This window comes from Impatiens glandulifera, chromosome 9 (assembly GCF_907164915.1).
Source record: "Impatiens glandulifera chromosome 9, dImpGla2.1, whole genome shotgun sequence".
NCBI classification, from domain to species: Eukaryota; Viridiplantae; Streptophyta; class Magnoliopsida; order Ericales; family Balsaminaceae; genus Impatiens; species Impatiens glandulifera.
The window spans coordinates 26,966,495-26,988,778 of NC_061870.1; the positions used below are offsets into that span (position 1 = coordinate 26,966,495).

Below are 22,284 nucleotides of genomic sequence, written 5' to 3' on the forward strand. Positions count from 1 at the left end.
GTTTTATGCAGGGCCTTCTAACCGAAGATAGTCATACATGAATCCACTGAAAGGATTGTTGCCTACTGACTGAGTAAGATAAAAGGCATTTCTACCGGACCAAAGCTTCCATCCGGGTATCTTAAAACTCAACATCCTGTAAAGTCCATGAATCCCGTGTCTCGCTATCGCGTTATCTCTCCCAATCATTCTCGTCGAAAGATCTGCTTGTGCCAAGTTCGGATCATTGATACGAACCTTCAAAATCAATCAATCAATCAATCATTGTATTAATTAGCTAGACATTATCCAATTAATCAAAATTAAACACTTGTTTGTGTTTGTATCGTACTAATTACCTCCAATCGTGCTAGACAGGACGCTGCGAGAGCTATACGAAAGTAATAAGTTCCATCCTTATTGACATTCACAAGATCAAATAAAATTGTCCATGTTGCGGGCACATGTGAATTGTCAGCCTTTCTCCTGCATACATACATATATGTATAATAATATTATAACATATTTTTAAACAAAATATAAGAGTTAATAATATATATTGTTGTTACTTTACCTAGTAACATGAGCATAAAACCAGTCTTTAGAGTAATCACTGGTTCCAACAGTGTAGACGAGATCCTTCTCAGGGTATAAGTCACTGTAACGTTCCCATAATCCATATTGTCTAAACCTGTAAACAAAATAACATCAATCAAAATTGATCTTATAAAAAAAAAACCTTTTAATTTAATTTAATTTAATTTAATTGCTCTTACTACTTACTTGTCTTCTTGTTGTCCAAAAACAGGGTTGATTCGCTCCGGTCTTGGATCTGGCACGTAGAACTCAGCCGCGGTTCGATCTGGAACACCAATTTCCCACAAGGTCGGACCTGCCCGAACCGGCCAATACACAATGTCACCAAGCCCGATCATCCCACCTACAAGTAATTACAATTTACAAACATTTGAATTATGTTTGAATATTTGATCATCGAACTAATATTGTGGTCTAGCTAGATCAAGACATGCCTGGAGTAACATCGACTTGAATTTCGTAACGATAATCTCCTATGAATCCGGGGACCCATGCAAACAGATTGTAGTTCCCTGGTCGGACATTCTTTATTGAGAATTGACCATTGGAGTCGGCTTCTGTCCAAAATTGATATCCCTGTTAAGACAAAATATCATAAATTCTTAATTTAAATAAATAGTTAGCGACATCAAATGCATTATTACAAGTCCAATTAACCTTATTTTCTGTCTGCCAGGAGGTAGGTTCCCCTGGTGCAGCCAGACCCACATAAGCATAGCTTCCATTCATGATCCCTTGGCTCATATACCTAAAAATGCCAAGAATAAGATGTCTTAAAAAAACAAAAACAAAACATTGTTTTGAGATTGAATTAATATGGTACCAATCATGGACGAGTAATCGACCCCAAACCACCCCACGCTCCTTAGAACCGGGAAAACCAGACTCCAACCGCGGGAAATTGTATGGCCAGTTATTACTTTCTTCCAGCAACTGATGATGATCATCATGGTTATAATTATAAAAAATTTAAATAAAAAGTTATGTTTTAATAAAAAAAAAATACATACCCTGTTTTTGGCGTCCTCCCAAAGGGTCCAACCAGGGTTCTTAATGTCCTGCGAAACAGAGTTAAGGTAGATGAAGGTCGGGCCGAAGACCTTCTCCCATGGCTCTCCATCTGCAAACATCATTGACACTTCCCCAGCATAATGTGAACTAAAGAACACCTACACAAACATTAATAATTAATTATACAAATAATTAATTCTATTGATTTATTTCAAATAAATAAATAAATTAATTAATTTGATTTACTAACTTCTAAGCTAGTTGGTCCAACATGAGAACTAAGCTCTTGCTTGAGAGGTCCGCCCATTTTGTACTCATTGCTTGGCCTTATGACCCAAAAGCCAACAGCCGGGTTTGATGATACCCAACCGTGGACCCGGTTATCTTTTATATTACTTGAATATTGGTACTTGTCATCCACCTAATTAAAATGAAAAATGATATTTTAATATGCATTTATGGATTATAATTACCAATTAGATGAAATAAATAATCACATATACCTTGTCTTTAAAAAATGGGTTAGATGGATTGGTGAGAAGAACAGCCTCTGGATAATCAAGAGGAATTCCATGAGTTCGATCATTTTCAGTTGGCATAATTCCTTGTCTTGCATCCGATACGGCCATGTAACTGAACCTGAATGTCATTATTTAAATCGATACGATTAATTAATTAGGAATTAATTAATTTAATTAATAATGATTAAATTTCGTATACTAACAGTTGTTGGTTAAGTTTGAAAGCAACCCTTGTTTGGTCAATGCTCATAGATGGCCATCCTTGAAACCTTTCATATTTTGCATATGTATAAAACCCATCAACTCCTCTCATCATCACATACCTGTAATTAATTAAATTAATTAATCATTAGAAATATTCATTATTAATTAACATATATATTAAAAACTAATTAATTAATTTCCTAGCCTTTTGTCAATATTAAGAGGAAGAGTAACGCCATTGTCATTAGAAGGATCCCATGTCTTAGTAAAAGAAATCTCTATTTGATTATCATCTTGAAACACAATTTTATAACTCGTGCATTCCAGTCTGCATGTGCCATGCAAGTACAATAAAATAAGATTAATCAATTACAAATAATTTAATGATTTATATGTTGATAAACTTACTGATCGTATTGTCTATGTGTTGGTCTATTCCAAACCATATCCCAATAACTGAAAAAATAATAATTATTAATATCGTCGTCGTGAATTATGACTTTGTTATATATAATTTATTAATGCGTACCCTCTATTAGTGTCGGGGTTATTAATATCGTGTAGTAAATTGGAAATGTCATGGTACTGAATTCCAACAACTCTTCCACCAGGAGTAGTTAACGTCACTTGAACGTTGCCATTGTCTAATACAATCTACATATATTCAACATATTAATTAATTTAATTTGTTTGAGATAATGGTAAAGATTTCGATAGAAAGATTTGATTAATTACTTACGTAATCATTGCCGATATTGTGATAGCTTAGTGAAGGGGTGTTTGATTCTTTTTCTTCTTGATTTGTAATATTTTGACAGCTCGGTAAATTACTGATATAATTTTATAAGTATGATAAATTCAGAAAACTATATATAGAGAGATCAAAAGAGAGAGATCGAATTGGGAAAAAAGTACCTTGATTGGGCAAGCATGAAGAAATGAGACATAATAAGAATAGAACCTATTATAAAGATACATACTCTTTGATCTCTCTTCTTCTTCTCCATCTACAAAAAGTGGATATTATTGGTGATATTCATAAATGAATTGGCATATATATATATATATATATATATATATATATATATATATATAATCATAATAATGGGACTAGTGGAGAAAGAGGTCCAAATAGGAATTTTAAGTGCTACAAATTAAGTAAATACATAAAAGAAACAACTGCGTTCAAACATGGAAACCTTAGAATTATATGCATATTGAATATATATAATTTTTCTAGTTACCTTTTTTTCCCTTTTTTGTAAGTGGATTAGAAGTTTAGAATAGCTTCCTTTTTCTTTAAATGATTTAGGCTACTTCCTTTTTTAGTATATATATATATATACATATAATAACATTAAAAAGATAAAATTAAAGGTTGATACATGCCAATTATCATATTATTATCTCTTGAAGATCTATTTTTCTCTCTCATCATATAAAGATTTTTTTATTTTCCTTAATTAATATATTTTTTATTTTATTTTTATATATTATTCTTTTATCTCATAATCATTTTTATATTTATATACATAATGTTACATATTTAATTATTTTAATATATAAATATTTATAAATAATAACATTCTATAATATATTTTATAAATCACGTACATATCTTATAAATTAATAATAATCATTCATTTCATTTCATGAGCACACCATATTAATTATCTCTACTAAATCTATTTATAATTAATTATTTTTATATTTTCTCTCTCATTATATATATATATATTTTACTTTTTTTTAATTAATATATTTTTTTACTTTATCTTTCATTATTATATATATATATATCATTATTATATATATTTCTCTTTCATCATTAATTTTATATAAATATTTTTTTCAATAATCATATACAAATATATATGGTCTCACAATCATTTTTATATTTATATACATAATGTTACATATTTAATTATTTTAATATATAAATATTTATATTTATAAATAATAATATTATATATTTTTTTTTATAAATCATGAACATAACTTATAAATTAATAATAATCACTTATTTTTCTTTTCTAATTAATTTATCTTAGAATTATCATTTTTGTTGTGGTGTCTAAAATTTGTAATACTATTTTAATATTTTTATCATAGTAATAAAATTTATAGACATGTTGTTAGGTTTAAAAAAAATCGAAGAGAGAGAAAATGAATAATAAAAGTGCAACAAATAAAATTTATGTTTATTTAAATTATTAATTTAGTGAAGTTAACTTCAATTTTATTAACAATGTAAATAAAAATGAAACAAGCGCAAATGAGTGAATATAGATTCACTTTTATTTATAATATAAAAAAAAAAAACGCACATGAGTAAAACATGTTTCACTTCTATTTATAATGTAAAAATAAATTAAACAAGCGCATATAAGGCCTTGTTCGGATTAGGGTTTTTAAAAAAACCTAGAGAGGGAAAAAAGTAATGATTGGTGATGATTTTGAGGAGGTGATGATTATTTTGGTAAAAAGACTTAAAGGGTATTGATATATATGAATAAAATAAAAAATAATAATTTAAAATAGAGGGTATTTTAGTATTTTGGTTAATGAAACGAGTGATGTGATTGTTGAGAAATGATTGATGGGAAAACTGATTTTGGATGGGTTTTTTAAAAAACCTATAGAGAACAAGGCCTAAGTGAAGTTTGATTCACTTTTATTTATAATATAAAAAAAATGAAGTAAGCGCAAATGAGTGAAACTTGTTTCACTTCTATTTACAATGTAAAAAATGTAGTGAAACAAGCGCACATGAGTAAATGTTTTTTTACATGAATGTATAAATGAATTTACATAAATGTGCTTCATTTTTTATATTATAAATAGAAGTGAAACAAACTTCACTCATGTGCGCTTGTTTCACATTTTTTACATTATAAATAAAAGTGAATCTACATTCACTTTCAATTTTATTTACATTGTTAATAAAAATAAAGTTAGCTTCAACAAAGTAATAATTTAGAAAATTCCAGATAGACACCTTATTCCCAAAGGTAATTACACTTGATCATCCTCACCGATTTGAGCTCCCACCCGAAATTGAAGAAAAATGTGTCAAGGCATGGGAGTTTGTCATAGTTGGTCATTTTATGGGCAACATGAAAGCACCATTTGCTGAGGTTAAAAGAACGTTGATGGGTCAGTGGGAATCCTCTGGTCTAGAGAGGATCACAATCAATGATCACGGATTCTACTTTCTATCCTTCAGGAATGGAAGCGAAATAAAGTCGATCATAGAGAGCGAATATACTTTTATCAGGGGAAAAAGATTCAAGTTGTACAAGTGGAGCGAAGAACTTAATACTAATCATAGACCGCCTGAACTTGAACAAATCTGGGTAAATCTCAAGAATGTTCCACCACACATGTGCAACCCGATGGGCCTGGCCTATATTTCAAGCATTATAGGCAAACCACTTATGTTTGACCCAGCAATGGAAGGTTATGAGCGTGCATCTGTGGCCAGAGTTAGTGTCGAAATCCATCCAAGTAGCTCTCTTCCAATCAAACTTGAACTTAAAGATAGACTGAGAAATTTATTTGACATTGGAGTACAATACGAATGGAAACCAAATCGATGTATATGGTGTAGCACTTTCACACACGCTACGAATAAATGTCCAATCAATAATAATCTAAAATCGAAGGCCAATAACAACACTCAAGTAAGCGATATCAATGACTCTAACCAGGCTCAGGCTGAGAGAAATGTGAACAGGTCTGAACTTAACAGCAATGAACGCACTAAGGATGATAAGATGGGCAACCAAAAGCAAGAACAGATAAGGGTAAGGAAGAAGATAGGAAAAAGAATGAAGTGGGTAAGGGTACAAGCTGGCCCTACTAACGTTGATCATATTGGTCATGTTCAGGGCACCGGTCCTAGGGATTCTGTTTTCTCAAGAATAGGTCCTATTCAAAATGTCAGTCCTGGTCAGGGTATCGGTCCTGATAAAGCTGGACATAGACACACCGATCCTAGAGCTTCTCATAAAGCTACTGTTCCTAGCCATATTGACCATATTAAGTCTGGTCTTGGACTTGTTGATCATGAAACTACTCAAGCTACCGGACTTGCTACTACAGGTCCTGATGAAAAGTGTGCAACCATTGCTGATCCCGGCTATATTGGTCCTAATACTGGCACAAGTCCTATTATTGTGGATGATACTATTGTTGGTCCTAACTCCACCGATCCCAATACTGATCAAAGAACTGGTCTTGAAGTAACTACATGTCCTAGTTCTAAAGTTTCTGAAATTCAAAGATCTATGGGACGGGGAATACTTGGCCCATATGAAACAAGCAAAATTGGATCTGAAGGCACTCCAATAGGTCGTGAGTCTACTCTTCACAGTTCTAGGAATGCAAGCAGGAACCTAAAAAACAATGTCATCAAAATTCGAAATGACCTGACCCTTGGGCTCAGAGCCACCTTTCGAGATGATGAACAGGAGAATCTTGGAATAAATAATAAAGAAGCTCTTGAAAATGGACTGGGAAATCTTGGGTTTTGTGAAATCAAAAGATCAAGTGCAGAAGAAGACAATTTGGTCTTGAATAAGGCAGTGAGCCTTAACTCTGAAGTAGGGCGATTAAAAATCGATAACAAACATGAATCTAGTAGTGAAGAGGTTCAAAGTCAGAAAAAATCTACTAAAGCAGAACAAGATGAAAATCGAAGACAAAGCAGAAAGATCCTGGATCCAGAAGCTACTAAATCTATCACGGGAGAAGATGAGATCTACATGAGGCAACCCTCACTCAATGGCAATAGTATTCCATGTAATCAAACTGTAGCCATTGAGGATAGTGAGGCAAGTGATGCTTATGATTTCTCTGATGAAGAGGTCCAGGACAGTCTGGAAAGTCAGGAACCCAACACTTATATTCATTCATTAATATAGTGACATGGAACATAAGGGGACTCAATGACCCTCTAAAATGTAAAGAAATTAGGAGGATCATTGAGAATCAGAAGATCACTATTATGGGTATTATTGAGACAAAAGTCAAAAGTCGGAACGTTGAGAAGGTTAGCAAACTGTGTATTGATAGTAGCTGGGAAATCATTCATAACTCAAATGACAAAACGGGCAGAATCTGGGTTATTTGGGATAACAAAGTTGTTGAGGTGATGACTCTTTTTTCGAATGATCAAGCAATCCTGGTGGAGGTCAAAGACAGAATCACAAGAATCGTGTTTAATCTTGCTATTATCTATGGTAGCAACTCAAGCACAGAAAGAAGACTCCTCTGGAATTGTCTTAGAAACTGGATCGGTATTGATAAATCTTGGGCTGTCCTCGGTGATTACAACGTAACTAGAAACGAATCTGATCGTAGCCCAGAATCTGAAATTACTCGGGATATGATTGAATTTAATGACTGCATCAGAGATATGGGTTGTATCGAGCCTACCAATTCTGGGAACTTCTTCACTTGGTCTTCTACGAGAGGGAATGAACAAATTAGAAAAAGTAGAATTGACAGATGTCTGGTAAATGAGAACTGGATTAACCAATTTCCGAGAAGTCAACTTCATGTTTTGAATCCGGGTATATCTGATCACTGCCCGATTAAATTGTTCTGGGAAAAGGAAGAAAGGTTCAAAAGGCCCTTTAAATTTTTTAATTTTTGGATGGATAACGATAAATTCAAGGGTATCCTCGAAAGTGTATGGTCAACAGATGTCAGAGGTTCCAACATGTACAGGGTTTCTGAGAAGCTTAAGCTCCTGAAGAATCATCTCCAAAGCTTTGACAAGAAGAAGTTCAGCAATATCTCCAATAGAGTTCTGGCTGCTAGAGAAGAACTGGAAGAGGTTCAGAAAAAGTTATTAAGGGATGCTAGTGATGAACAACTCAATGAAACAGAAAGATATGCGCTTGAAAACTTCAGGAAGCTGAGTCTGCTTGAAGAGAATTTTGTTAGACAGAAATCAAGACAGAGCTGGCTTTCGTTGGGTGACAAAAACACAGCTTTCTTCTACAGAAAATGCAAGGCTAGAAACATGAGAAACAATGTGTACAGGCTGAAGAATGATGATGGTGAATATGTTCAGGGTCAAAAGGGTGTCCAAGATCTGGCTATTGATTTCTATAAGCAGCTTATGGGTACAAGAAAGCAGTATCAAAGTCACCTGAATACCTTGTATCAAATTATTGATAGGAAAATCTCTGCAGAAGATAGTCGCGAGTTGATAAGGGTGGTCACGAAGGTTGAGGTTAAAGAAGCTCTGTTTAGTATTGATGGGAATAAAAGTCCGGGTCCTGATGGGTTTAATGCACAGTTCTTCAAAGATAATTGGTCGGTTGTGGGTAAAGATATTACTGATGGGGTTCTGGAGTTTTTCAAAAACAGGAAGATGTTAAAGCAATGGAATACAGCGGTCCTAACCTTGATCCCCAAAACTGCGGTACCTGAGAAAGTACAAGATTTCAGACCAATTTCCTGCTGCAATGTGATTTATAAAATAATTTCCAAAATCATTTCTAAACGTTTTAAAAATGTTATAGGAAAAATAATAAATCTTAATCAATCTGCATTCATCCCCGGTAGGACAATCTCTCATAATATTCTTCTCATGCAAAGCCTATTAAAAGGCTACGGGAAAAAGAAAATATCCCCGAGAGTGGCTTTCAAAATAGATATCAAGAAAGCTTTTGACTCTGTTAGATGGGAAGCCATTCGAGACTTTCTGGTTGTTTCTGCTTTTCCTATGATTTTTATCGATTGGATTATGCAATGCGTTTCATCATCCTGCTTTGTTGTTAGCGTCAATGGAGTCCACAGAGGCTATTTCAAAGGTGAAAACGGGGTAAGGCAAGGGGACCCCCTCTCTTCTTACCTTTTCGTAGCTATCATGGCGATCTTTGAGAGCATCTTCGCGATGTTCCGAAAGAATCGTCCATACATCTTTCACCCATTCTGTGAGGTAGAGGAGGTAACACATTTATGCTTTGCTGACGATTTGTTCATTCTAGCGCACGCGGACGTTGATTCCATTAAAACTATTAGGGCTGCACTAACGTTCTTTTCTGAGGTAACAGGTTTAACTATTAATGAAAGCAAAAGTGTGGCATTTTATGGAGGCGTGAAGGACGAAACAAAACAGGACATCTTCAACATCATGGGCATCAAGGAAGGCAGATTTCCCATAAGGTACTTAGGAATTCCGTTAACTGCAAAACAGATCGAGATCTCACACTGCAAGCCGCTGATTGAAAAGGTAAAAAACACGATATCTAGCTGGGCAGCGAAAAAACTTTCTTATGCAGGGAGGATCGAACTTATCAAAACCGTGGTTATGGGCATAGTTGGCTATTGGGCGCAGCAAATGGTCATTCCGAAGAAGGTAATGAAGGAACTCGACACACTGATGAGAAACTTTATCTGGGGAAATAGTGGAAGAGGAGGAAAGAAAGTCAAATGGACCGCTCTCTGCAAACCGAATGACGAGGGAGGCATCGACTTAAAGAACTGTATCGAGTGGAACAAGGCTCTAACCTTCAAGCATCTGTGGGCTTTAGAGCGCAATCAGGAGTCACTATGGATCAAATGGGTGCATACGAGATTTATGAAACACGAAACCAGCATCTGGACCTGCAAAATTCACGAAGGTATGAGCTGGTCTCTAAAAAAGATTCTTAAACTAAGAAGCGATATTGCAGATCTTTATGACATCCGACTAGGGGACGGGAAAGGCACTCTATTCTGGCACGACCCTTGGTTTGAAAACCAGCCCATCATCGACAAGGAGCAGTTTCAAAATACTCGTATCAGAAGGGACTGCGCAAAAGCGAAAATCAGAGACATCAAATACGGGAATTGGAACTTGCTCTTGAGAAGAATTCCAGAAGGAAAAAGGATACTTGATCATATAAGTAACATACAACTACACGATAGACCGGATATTCATGAATGGAAAGCTGAGGACAATGGGAAGCTGGTATTGAAGAAAATATGGGAGGTAATCCGGGAAAAAGCGCAGAAAGTAGAATGGGCTCCTCTTGTATGGTCAACGAAGATTATCCCTCGACACCAGTTCATCCTATGGCTCGCCTTCTGGGAAAGACTCAACACACGTGATCGTATCAGTAAGTATATGAGCATCCCGGACGCGAGCTGTCTTCTATGCATAGGAAATGAAGAAACCATAGATCACCTATTCGGGAGCTGTTGTATTGCTTCGGAGCTTTGGGACAGATTCTATAAAAGCCTGGAGCTGATCAGTTTCCCGAGCGAATGGAATGAAATCAAAGAAGCGGCACTACTCAAAGCCAAGGGAAATAGATTTGCAACAAGCGTGTTCAAGTGCGGCTTTGGAGCAGTGGTGTATAACATTTGGCAAGAACGGAATGCAAGGGTATATGACAGAACCCGCAGGAGCATTGACGAGTTATGGAAAGATATTGTATCGGATTGCAGCGCCCTCGCGGGAACGTGGAGAGGAATTCCAAGCACGGAACAGAACTGGAATATCTGCAGGAACTGGAATTTACCGTTTTTTAAACTCACTAGAATTAAAAGCATTGTAAACAGATAATTCATTTACGTTTTTAGCTTTTATTCAGAATGTTACAACTTCAAAATCATTCTAGGCCTGTCTAGAATGATCTCTTAAACTCGTGGTTTTTTTTCCCGTTTTTGGGAATTTTTAATGAAATGACGCTAAGTCGTTTTCCCAAAAAAAAAAAAAAAAAAAAAAAAAAAAAAAAAAAAAAAAAAAAAAAAAAAAAAAAAAAAAAAAAAAAAAAAAAAAGTAATAATTTAAATAAATAGAAATTTTATTTGTTGCACTTCTATTATTCATTTTCTCTCTCATCGATTTTTTAAACCCTAGGAACATGTCTCCAAGTCTTATTATTATGATAAAAATGTGAAATAGTACTACAAGCTTCAGACACCACAACAAAAACGATAATTCTAAGACAAATTAATTTGAAAATAACTACTAAGTCTTATTCGTAGTAGCAACAACAACATTGTGCACTTATTGTAGAAAATCTCTTGAAGTAGTAACGAAACTAGTCATATCCGATATCTTTAACCGAGAGAGCCTTGTAGTTTTTCCTTGTCTAAATTGGGACGCTGGACCAATCGGAGGCAGTCATGTCAGAATCAAGAACACAAATAGCAGACGATTACTGTTTTAGACCTACACGACCATCATATCAGACATACGCAACCAACTGCACTTAGAATACCAGCAAAACTGCACCTACACCAGTACGAACTTGCAGCTTACACAAAAAGCTAGCAACCGCACAATCTTTGACTACAATCTTCAACCACATTGAGGCAACCAACCGTAAACTGCAGCTAAAATTAGACTATAAGTAGACTTGCACTTGCACTAGAAAGCCTGCAGCCTACATAATACCAACAGCCGCACGGCCTGCAACCGCACCTGCACAGTCTCACATAGTATATCAGTAGGTACTTCCATAAGTAGATGAAGAACCAACACCTACAACAGACCACAAATAGTAGGGATGAACTACGATTGCATCAGCAAAGTATACGACCTGCACAATACACAACAACTGCACAACCTGCAACCTACATGAGCAAACAACAGATATCAGGGATGAACTACACCTGCACATATTCAATGAGGGACTACTCCAGCACCAAGACGCCAGCACCTGAAACAAAACTCGACCAGCTGTAGTAGGCGAAATCTACATCTCTAGGAAAGGCAGTCGGATTGTAGGCTACACCCTCTAAAGATTTGTACCTGCACAGCACCAAAGTACAGACCGCACATGCACTAGGGCAAGACATAGACTATCACAATAAATTGTAAGAGGAAAGGCGACAAACAGACGGGTGTAGGAGTCTTTCGACCGCGCTAGAGGTAGGGCGACGAACCTGATGTGTCAAATGTGCAAGACCTGCGAATACGTAAAGAAATAATTGTTAAAGAAAACCGACATTGTAACTGTTAAGAAATATGAGAAGATCTTTTAGGGTTTTACCTGGTTAACAAACGGCTTCATCCGGACACTTTGTGAAGACGATTAAAATCAGAAAAGAAGATGAACACTCTCTTGCAGATCTGATTAACCCGAATCTCCAAAAGAAGACAAAAACTCGACTGACAATTTCTAATAGAGTAATCGTAGATGTATAACAACAAATCGCTACACACTTCAAGGGGTCTAATATTGCATTAACGTCATCCTAAATACCACAAAGAACTTTAGACGCCGCCCCATCAAATGCTATTTTCGCGAGAAGATGGTAGAGTAGAAGATTCGTTATAAAGTTTGAAAAATCGATGAGAGAGAAAATGAATAAGGAAGTGCAACAGGAATTTTTTTTTTTTTAATTATTATTTCAGTGAAGTTAGTTTCATTTTTATTACCAATGTAAATAAAAGTGAGAAAATACCATTCCGGCACAATATAAGGCGGAAGCAAGCTTAAATGAGTGATTGATTAATGTAAATACCTAATGAAAGTTGCTTCACTAGGTAACGTTTGCTTCACTCTTATCAGCGCTGTAAATACCTAGTGAAGCACCAGTGATTGATTATCAGGTAGTGTTTGTTTCACTCATTTGAGCGTTGTAAATACCAAGTGAAGCAAGTCTCACCAGTAAGCGTTTGTTTCACTCATTTGAGCGCTATAAATACTTTGTGAAGCAACCCTCACTAGGTAGCACTTGTTTTATCTTTTTTTTATTCTCTTGTAGGGTTACATTAATGTATAAATACTTTTACATTAAAGTATAAATATTTTCATATGAATGTGTTAGTGATTTTACATGAATGTTTATATATATTTAATATATAATTATATAAAATATAAATACCTAGTGAAACAAGTCTCACTAAGTAGCGATTGTTTCACTTATTTGAGCGTTATAAATACCTTATGAAACAACCATCACCAGATAGCGCTTGTTTCGCCTTTTTTTATTCTCTTGCAGGATTTATATGAAGGTATAAATACTTTTACATTAACGTATAAATGTTTCACATGTATTAGTGATTTTAATGAACGTTTATATATATTTAATATATAATTATATAAAATATAAAATATAAAATATAAAATAATTAAAATAAATTTATTTAAATATCTTGTAAATAAATTTTAACATATTTTGTTTTATAAATTTATTTAAATATTTTAAACATAATTTTTTTTAATATATTGTTATATATATATATATATAATATATAATTATATAAATTATAAAATAATTAAAACAAATTCACTAAAATATCTTACCAATAACATTAAAAAAATATATATATATATATTTAATATATAATTATATATTATTTATTTATATATATATATTTATATATATATAAAGTATGACATAATTAATACAAATTAATTTAAAATATTTTATTTACGATGTCAAATAAAGCCAACTACATATTAATTATTTATATGAACAAATGAAGCAAGCCTCATTCAGTATTACAATCAAATTTTGTTCAGTATTACGTTGTAAAATTTATATAAAAACAGAATTGTAATGTAAAATGGAGTGAATCAAAAGAACTTGAATTCTTTGTACTTCTCATTGACCCGGACATAAATCCGGATTCCGAATATCTCTAGCTTCTTTTCCACTGCTATTTAATTTAATAATAAAATAATAACATGTTCTGGTTTGATATATTTTCCTTTTATTACATAAATATTTTTTTCTCAATAATTATATAAAAAATATATATTATCTCATAATAATTTTTATATTGATATACATATTTAATTATTTTAATACATAAATATTTATATTTATAAATAATAATATATAATATTTAAATCAAATGTTTTAAATTAATAATAATCACTAATTCCATATGCACTCAACGGGAAATTTGATGAAATGGCCCCCATAACAGGGGAAATTCCAAAAAGGGCCCCCGCCTACTAAAGTTGGCAAAAAGGGCCCTTTTGCCCTGCGAAATGTCGGAAATACCCCTTCGGCGCCAGTTTTTACGCTCAAAGACGCGAATTACCAATCACGCGATTTAATCTAAATCGCGTGAGTTCATCACCGCGATTTAGAAGAAACGCGTGATTGGTAATTCGCGTTTTTAAATGTACGTGAATTACCAGCCACGCGTTTCATCTAAATCGCGGTGATGAACTCACGCGATTCAGATTAAATCGCGTGCATGGTAAATCGCGTCTTTAGTCGTATATATAATTTTTCGGCCCTAATTTTAAACAAAACCACCCCGATTCTCCCTCCCACTCCGACTGCGGCCGACTTTCCATTCCCACATCCATCAAGATCATCGTTCATCAACATCAGCGTTCCTCAACATCATTGTTCCTCAACATCATCGTTCCTCAACATCATCGGGATCCTTCCAACATCATCGTTCTTCAACATCATCAGGTCAGTTTAGGGCTTAAGGTTTAGACTTAGGTTTTGATGTATATTTACCGTTTATATTCATGTATATGGATGTATTTAGGGTTAAAGGTTTGTTTTTGATGTATATTATGCCGTTTCCTATGTATATCGAAGTTTTTGGGTTTATGGTTAGGTTTCGATGTATATTATACCGTTTATATTCATGGATATTGGTGTATTTAGGGTTAAAGGTTTGTTTTTGATGTATATTATGCTGTTTCCTATGTATATCTAAGTATTTGGGTTTAGGGTTAGATTTCGATGTATATTCTGCCATTTATATGGATGTATTTAGGTTTAGGGTTTGGTTTTGATGTATATTATGCCGTTTATAATGGATATTGATGTATTTAGGTTTAGGGTTAGGTTTCGATGTATATTTTGCCTTTTATATTGATAGATATTATAGTATTTATGTTTAGGGTTAGGTTTCGATGTATATTCTGCCATTTATATTCATGGATATTGTTGTATTTAGGGTTAAAGGTTTGGTTTTGATGTATATTATGACGTTTCATATATACTGATTGATTGTTGGTTTTCCTATATATACTGATTGATTGTTGATTTTCAATTACATGAATATTGTATGGTTAGCTATTGATGTATATTCTGCTGTTTGTAATGATGGATATTGTAATATTTAGATCAGGAGCTGCCGTTGTGGTTTTCTCAGTTCGTTCAACAAAATGGTATGTAATAAAATGGTTGTTAATAAAATGGTTTTCTCAGTTCGTTCAACTCCTTTTTTTTATAATATGCAGGCAACAAACACTGTTATGACCTTATGTCCCAATCAATTATCACCTGAAAATAATGTATGTTCTATTCTCTCTACTATGTCCATATTAACTAGTTTTGTATGTAATAACCATTATATTATTGTTTTACACAGTTGTTGATAGTTGAATTTGCTCGCACTTTTGGTGCAAGGGTGTCTCCGAAGTGGAGAGAAGATGTAACTCATGTTATTGCTTACACTGATCCCAATGGTGCATGCGGCCGAACTCAAAAAGTATTGAAGGCAATTCTGAACGGGAAATGGGTCCTTACTATTGATTGTGAGTCTCTGTTAACACGATTATTTTCATACATATGTCTGTTAAATTAGTTTAAAAATTGTTTTGTTTAGGGATAAAATCATCATTGAAAACCGAAAACTGTGTTGATGAGGAACCTTATGAGGTTAAACATGATAATCATGGAGCCCAAGGGGTCCTAGAAAAGGCAGACTTCTGTTGTTGAATAATGTGAGTTTGGTATTATTCCTCCTATCTGTACTTTTTCTTATTTTGCATGATAACTGAAATTATCTTCTTTGTTGGTTTTTCAGCGTTCGAAACTGTTCGACGGTTACATTTTTATATTTGTAGGGAATTTCAACACACTTTACAAACAGGATCTCATTGAGTTAATAGTTGCTGGAGGTGGTAGTATTAAAGAATCGGATAATCCAGATTATCCATTTGCTGAGCCAAGGGATGCGAAAACTATAATAGTATACTTCGAGATAGACAGTAGGTATCGATCAATTGAAAAGGATTTTGATGTTCTCCCCGACAATTGGCTTTTTGAGACAGCGGCTGCTATGTCATGCATATTGGATGAACATGTTGTTCCTCATACAAAGTTGCTTCAATCTGTTGCTGCTTGTGATTTGCAGCATTTGCTTACTTAATTTGGAGTTGTTTAGACTTATTGTTCTTCTTCTATTTATGGGTTATTTATGATATTTATGATATTTATGGTTTATAACAATACTTAATTTGGATATTTATGATTTATGGTGGTTTATATTACTGAATATTCTTCTATTTATGCTTTATTACTTATGTTAACAATATCATAACTTATCCTCATAACTCACGCGTATTGTGTATAATCAAACAACAAGGAACAAGGAACAATGTTGTTATTCGCCACATAACTCAAACAACAAGGAACAATGTTGTTATTCACGCATATTCGCCACATAACTCAAACAACAAGGAACAATGTTGTTATTCACGCATATTCACGAATAAACTCACGCGTTTTAGATGAAACGCGTGAATGCATTTCACATTAAAACGCGTGAGTTTATTCACGTGTTTTAGATGAAACACGTGAATAACAATTCACGTCTTTCATCGTATATATTATTTTTGTGCCCTAATTTATAACAAAACCACGAATCCTTAATTTCCCCTTCTCTCTTCTCTCGCTTTCGCCACTCCGACTCGACCCTCCCCTGAAGAACTCGACCACGAGCAGCAGCAGCGGACGACTACGACGACACCACGATACCCTGAAGAACTCGACCACGAGCAGCAGCAGCTTACCCACTACTCTTCGTTCTCAAAATGGGTATGTTTATTTAATATTTAAAATGCTATTCAAATAAAGTAAGGGTAATTTGTGGATGATTGAAATGATTTGATTAAATCTAAATAACCCTTCCTCAAACGAGGCCTTGATTTGGGTATTAGCTTTGCTTTAGTTCATAGAAAGTCTTATTGAGTTATTGTCTTGGAATTTGTTTATCAGTACGTTGTTTAAGTTCCACAGTTCTTATAGTTACAAGACCTTTTTGTTTAAGTTCCACAGTTCTTGAGTTATCTTGTTATTCTAGTATTAAGGTTTAGGGTTTGCATGCTGGCATAGTGTAGCTGATTTCACTCAATACTATCTTGTTATTCTAGTATTGAGGTAGAGTTTACTGGTATGTTTCGTGGAGATACAATGTTCCAAGAATTAACCACAAGTTTGCTTCAATGGACCTATTGGATAGGGAGCTCTTATCCCATTAGATTCATTGAAGCAAACTTATGGTAAAAAGTTGCGGCATTGGATTTCCTGAAACTCTACGAGCAAACTCTCCTCGGTTATGGTAATGTTGTTGAACTTTTTTCAATTCTTGTGATGTTGTTGAACTGTTTTCAATTCTTGTGATGTTGTTGGACTGTTTTCAATTGCAGCTCAAGTACCTGTACTTCTTTACTTTGATGGAGAGTGGAAAACTACGGATGATCTTACTCATTTTTCTGCAAAGTCAAACAGCGGTATGATTGTTCCCCAAAATTCTACTTATGCCCAATTAGTTGATCAAATTTATTCTGCTACCGATGTTGACAAATCTAGATATGATTTATTGCTTCAAGCCAAGTATAATGCTCCTGGCATGATTGCCAAATTTTCTTATATAACTGATATAAAAAAAGATGTGGATGTGGAGTTCTTTTTACATGAAGCAGTTTCAGTCCACAACCGCACTCCATTGTGTGTATCCTTAGTAGAGAAGTCACTACCAACTCAAGAAAGTGTAGCGGTTCCAGAAATTGATGACCCCGACGTCTTCCCGATGCAGCGTGAGGTTTTCTTTGAAAATGACATTGAAGATGAACATTTGCGTCTGAATGTGGGGGATGATGCTGATGATGATTGGGTTCCTATTACCCAACCTAGTAGTTCTGATTGGGTTCCTAGTACCAATCCAAATCCAAGCGGTTCTTGGGTTCCTAGTACACAACAAAACAATGTTGTTGTTCGTACTCAACCAAGCTGCAGTGAATGGGTTGCTAGTAGCATACCAAGTAGTGAAAATCCTTTACATGAGGCAGTAAGTACCGGAATCGGATTGGAAGTCGGTTCTTTGTTTGAGAATAAAAAAGAACTTCAGCTGAGGTTATATAAATATGCCATGACTAATCATTTTGAATTCAAAGTGGTGAAGTCAAAAAAAGAACTTTGGGTTGTGAAATGTTTGGATAAGAATTGCAAGTGGAGACTGCGTGCTGTCAGAGTAAATTCCTCGGAAATGTTTGAGATTCGTAAATTCGTAAAAGATCATACCTGTTCAATTGTGACGAGGCAAGAGAATCAAAGGCCAGCACCAGCATGGGTGTTTGGCGAATGCATGAAGAGCAAGTACATGGACCATCACCATGACCACATGCCCAAGAAAATAATGGAAGACATACAGACTACTTATGGAATAAAGTTGTCTTATAATAAGGCTTGGCGGTCTAGAGAAAAGGCCCTAATGGCGGTGCGAGGAACTGTAGAAGATTCTTACGGTAAATTGCCATCATACCTGTACATGTTGGAGAAGAACAATCCGGGTACCATAACAGACATCCAGACGGATGAGCACGGTCATTTCAGGTATATGTTCATGTCCTTAGGCTGCTCAATTAGGGGTTTCAAAAACTGTTGTCGTCCAGTATTGTGCGTCGATGCCAGTTTTCTTAAGCACAAGGTTGGAGGTCAACTATTGGTGGCGATAGCATTAGATGCGAATGAACAACTCTATCCTGTTGCATTCGGCGTTGTTGATTCTGAAAATAACAACTCCTGGACTTATTTCATGCAAAAACTTAGAGATGCAATTAGATTGGTTGATGATCTCGTGTTTGTATCTGATAGACACCCAAGCATCACCAATGCCTTGTGTGCTGTTTTTCCAGAAGCTGACCACGGTGCGTGCACATATCACATCAAGATGAATATTATGGCCAAATTCAAAACCGATCACTGCCACGCCGAGTTTGGTTTGGCTTCTCAAGCATACACAATCTTGAAGTTTAATCAGCATTTTGACAAGATCAATGCTAAGGACCCTCGTATTGCTATGTATTTGGCAGATATTGGGTTTGAGAGATGGAGTCGTGCATTTTTTTCCGGGTAAACGATACAATCAAATGACAAGCAATTACGCTGAGAGCTTCAATAGTCAAAGTAGGGAAGCTAGAAAGTATCCCATATCAATCTTAGCTGATTATTTAAGATTCACATTACAAGATTGGTTTAACAGTCGAAGAGAAAAAGCTTCCAATCACAATGAACGTTTATCTTCTTATTATGAAAAGTTCTTACGTGATCAAGCTGAGAAGGCCAGATTATATAACGTTCATCCACTTAACCGTTTCGAGTTTTATGTCCATGACGGTGAATCTGATTATAAAGTTGACTTGAGAGGAATGAGTTGTAGTTGTAGGGTATTTGATGTATCTGGTCTTCCTTGCACTCATGCCCTGGCTGCTTCCCGTACCCATAGATTGGATGCCTATGAGTTCTGCTCAAGGTTTACTTTAGATTATTTGCTATTGAATTGTTCTAACTTTATTTCTCACATGTTCAATTGTTATCTTTCAGGTATTACTCAAGTGAAATGTGGGTCAATGCTTATGCGGAAACAATATATCCAGTTTGTCATGAAGAGTATTGGGATATTCCAGAACATATCAAGCAACGAGTGTGCCTTAAACCACCTGTTAAGGTTAAGAAAGGGCGACCTCAAACAAAGCGTAGGTCATCCCAAGGTGAAATTCGTAAGGTGCCGAGAAGATGTAGCTCATGTGGTGGTCAGGGTCACAACAGGGCAACATGCAAATCAGTAATGCCTGCACCCTCTACTGCAAGAGCTGCAAGAGCATCATCATCTCAGCCGCCATCATCTCAGCCACAAACATGAATATTGTCTGTGCAATTTTGAATATTGTATACTGATTATTGTTGTTGGTTTTCGAATATTGTATGCTGATTGATTGTTGTTGGTTTTCGAATATTGTATGCTGATTGATTGTTGTTGGTTTCGAATATTGTATGCTGATTGAAAGTTGTATACAGATATTTCCATACAGGTTGGCCATACAGTGAGTGACTCACACATATATATTGCACAATGCTAATTCACGTGTATTGTAATATAATTCACGTGTATTGTAATATAATTCACGTGTATTGTAATATTACAATACGCGTGAGTCATATTGTAATACACGTGAGTTATGAATCACGCGTATTACAATACACGTGAATTATATTACAACCACGTGAATTATATTGGGATATTCCAGAACATAATACACGTAATACACGTGTTTACATAATTCACGTGAATTATATTACAATACACGTGAATTTCATGATACCTATTACAACCACGTGAATTATATAAACACGTGAATTTTATGATACCTATTACCACGTGAATTATATTACAATACACGTGAAATAATTCAGTGTTTACAAAACAATATACAACAATAATTCAGTGTTTACAAAACATGTTACAACAATAATTCAGTGTTTACAAAACAATATACAACAATAATTCAGTGTTTACAAACAACTTCATGGCTCTAAAATCTGGTGGTACAACCTGACTGTCCACTTTTCTCTATATACTTGCATATTCTTTGATATGCAATTTTCTAGACCAAGTTTAGCAGTCAGGTACTCTAAATACATTAATACAAAAACGCCACAGTCCCCACTCCATTCTGCTTTTGGTACTTCAGGGTGTGGGATTCTCTGAAATCTAAAAGTTTCATTTATCATGTTAGGATACCTGGCCATTTCAACTTCAGACATTGCTTTATGAAGGAAGGGCGGCAACATCTCACAAATGACTTTCATGTATTTTCCTAATTCTTCATCATTGAAAATTGTCTGATCGCAATCATAAACATCAATTCTCCATTCTTGCAATCGAATAACACATAGTACCCAGTGTAGGTTGTTGAGGTTGAGGGGGAAGTAAATAACATCAACACTGCTCCAACCGGGCATATGTTTATCTTCTCTACCCCAGTGGTAGTGGTAAATGACTTCAGAGAAAGTATGGCCAGCTGGTTTTTCTGGATCAACCGAGTCAGCAACAAAATCGTCATAGTATGAAGTAATCAAAGGGCCAAACTGGCAATCTAAGATGGTGAAATCCGCCGGGTACGACTTAGGGTAGGCGAATGCTCTTGCTCTTAGCAGACAAATTGCTGCATTCATCTCCACATCAGTTAGCCACTTATTTAACCTCAGAATTGTAGTGAAGAACTTAAGGTCTCCAATGCCATCAGAGAGTTGAACATTTTTAAATCTAGCCCCTTTCGCAAATTCTTTCTTGAACTCTTTCCTCAGTTGCTCATTACAAGTCGACATAGGATCGAGAACAATCGTCTTCTTTCTTGGACGAGGGACGATGTAGGGACTAAATAAAGCTTTCGACGTCGTCCTCTTTCTCTTAAATAGGATGTGGGATGCATCTTCCAGTACCACCACATCCTCATCTATCCGCTTGTCCTCCTTCTTCTCTTCCTTCTTCTGCACAACGAAATGATCGTCCACCTTCTTCTGCACCACCCTCCTACCCCTCTGCACCCCCTTCCTACCCCTCTGCACCCCCCTCCTACCCCTCTGCACCCCCTTCCTACCCCTCTGCACAACGAAATCATCGTCCACCTACAAAGAAATCATTGAATTAGGCAACAAAAGCCCTTCAATTAGTCCAAATGCAAGAATTGCATACCTCATCTTCATTATCCTCCACCCTCTGCACCCCCCTCCTACCCCTCTGCACCCCCTTCCTACCCCTCTGCACAACGAAATCATCGTCCACCTACAAAGAAATCATTGAATTAGGCAACAAAAGCCCTTCAATTAGTCCAAATTCAAGAATTACCTCATCTTCATTATCCTCCACCTTCTCTTCCACCTTCTCTTCCACCTTCTCTTCAACCTTCTCTTCCACCTCCTCTTCCACCTCCTCTTCCACCTCCTCTTCCACCTTCTCTTCAACCTTCTC

The 22,284-nt window shown here is 35.3% G+C and overlaps 1 protein-coding gene across 1 annotated transcript; it reads right to left on the reverse strand.

Annotated features, from left to right (window-relative positions):
- Positions 1-3: 3 nt before the first annotated feature.
- On the reverse strand, positions 4-21,641 carry LOC124916110 (rhamnogalacturonate lyase B-like). Its single transcript, XM_047456844.1, has 19 exons — positions 21,293-21,641; positions 12,163-12,229; positions 11,967-12,072; positions 11,716-11,802; positions 11,540-11,617; positions 2,842-2,966; positions 2,721-2,768; positions 2,518-2,640; positions 2,312-2,431; positions 2,091-2,226; positions 1,838-2,008; positions 1,587-1,745; positions 1,371-1,509; positions 1,234-1,310; positions 1,011-1,152; positions 763-919; positions 554-670; positions 339-465; positions 4-237 (listed from the first exon to the last, which is right to left on the reverse strand). The coding sequence occupies exons 1-19, from the start codon at positions 21,639-21,641 to the stop codon at positions 4-6; spliced, it is 2,562 nt and encodes an 853-aa protein (XP_047312800.1).
- Between the last annotated feature and the right edge of the window lie 643 nt (positions 21,642-22,284).

Excerpts from the sequence above, each read along its gene's own strand:
- LOC124916110 (XM_047456844.1), bottom strand. The coding sequence starts at position 21,641 with ATGTCGACTTGTAATGAGCAACTGAGGAAAGAGTTCAAGAAAGAATTT. Across the intron at positions 2,009-2,090 it reads ACCCATTTTTTAAAGACAAG|GTGGATGACAAGTACCAATA; the intron begins GTATATGTGATT and ends CATTTTAATTAG. Across the intron at positions 920-1,010 it reads TCAAGTCGATGTTACTCCAG|GTGGGATGATCGGGCTTGGT; the intron begins GCATGTCTTGAT and ends AATTACTTGTAG.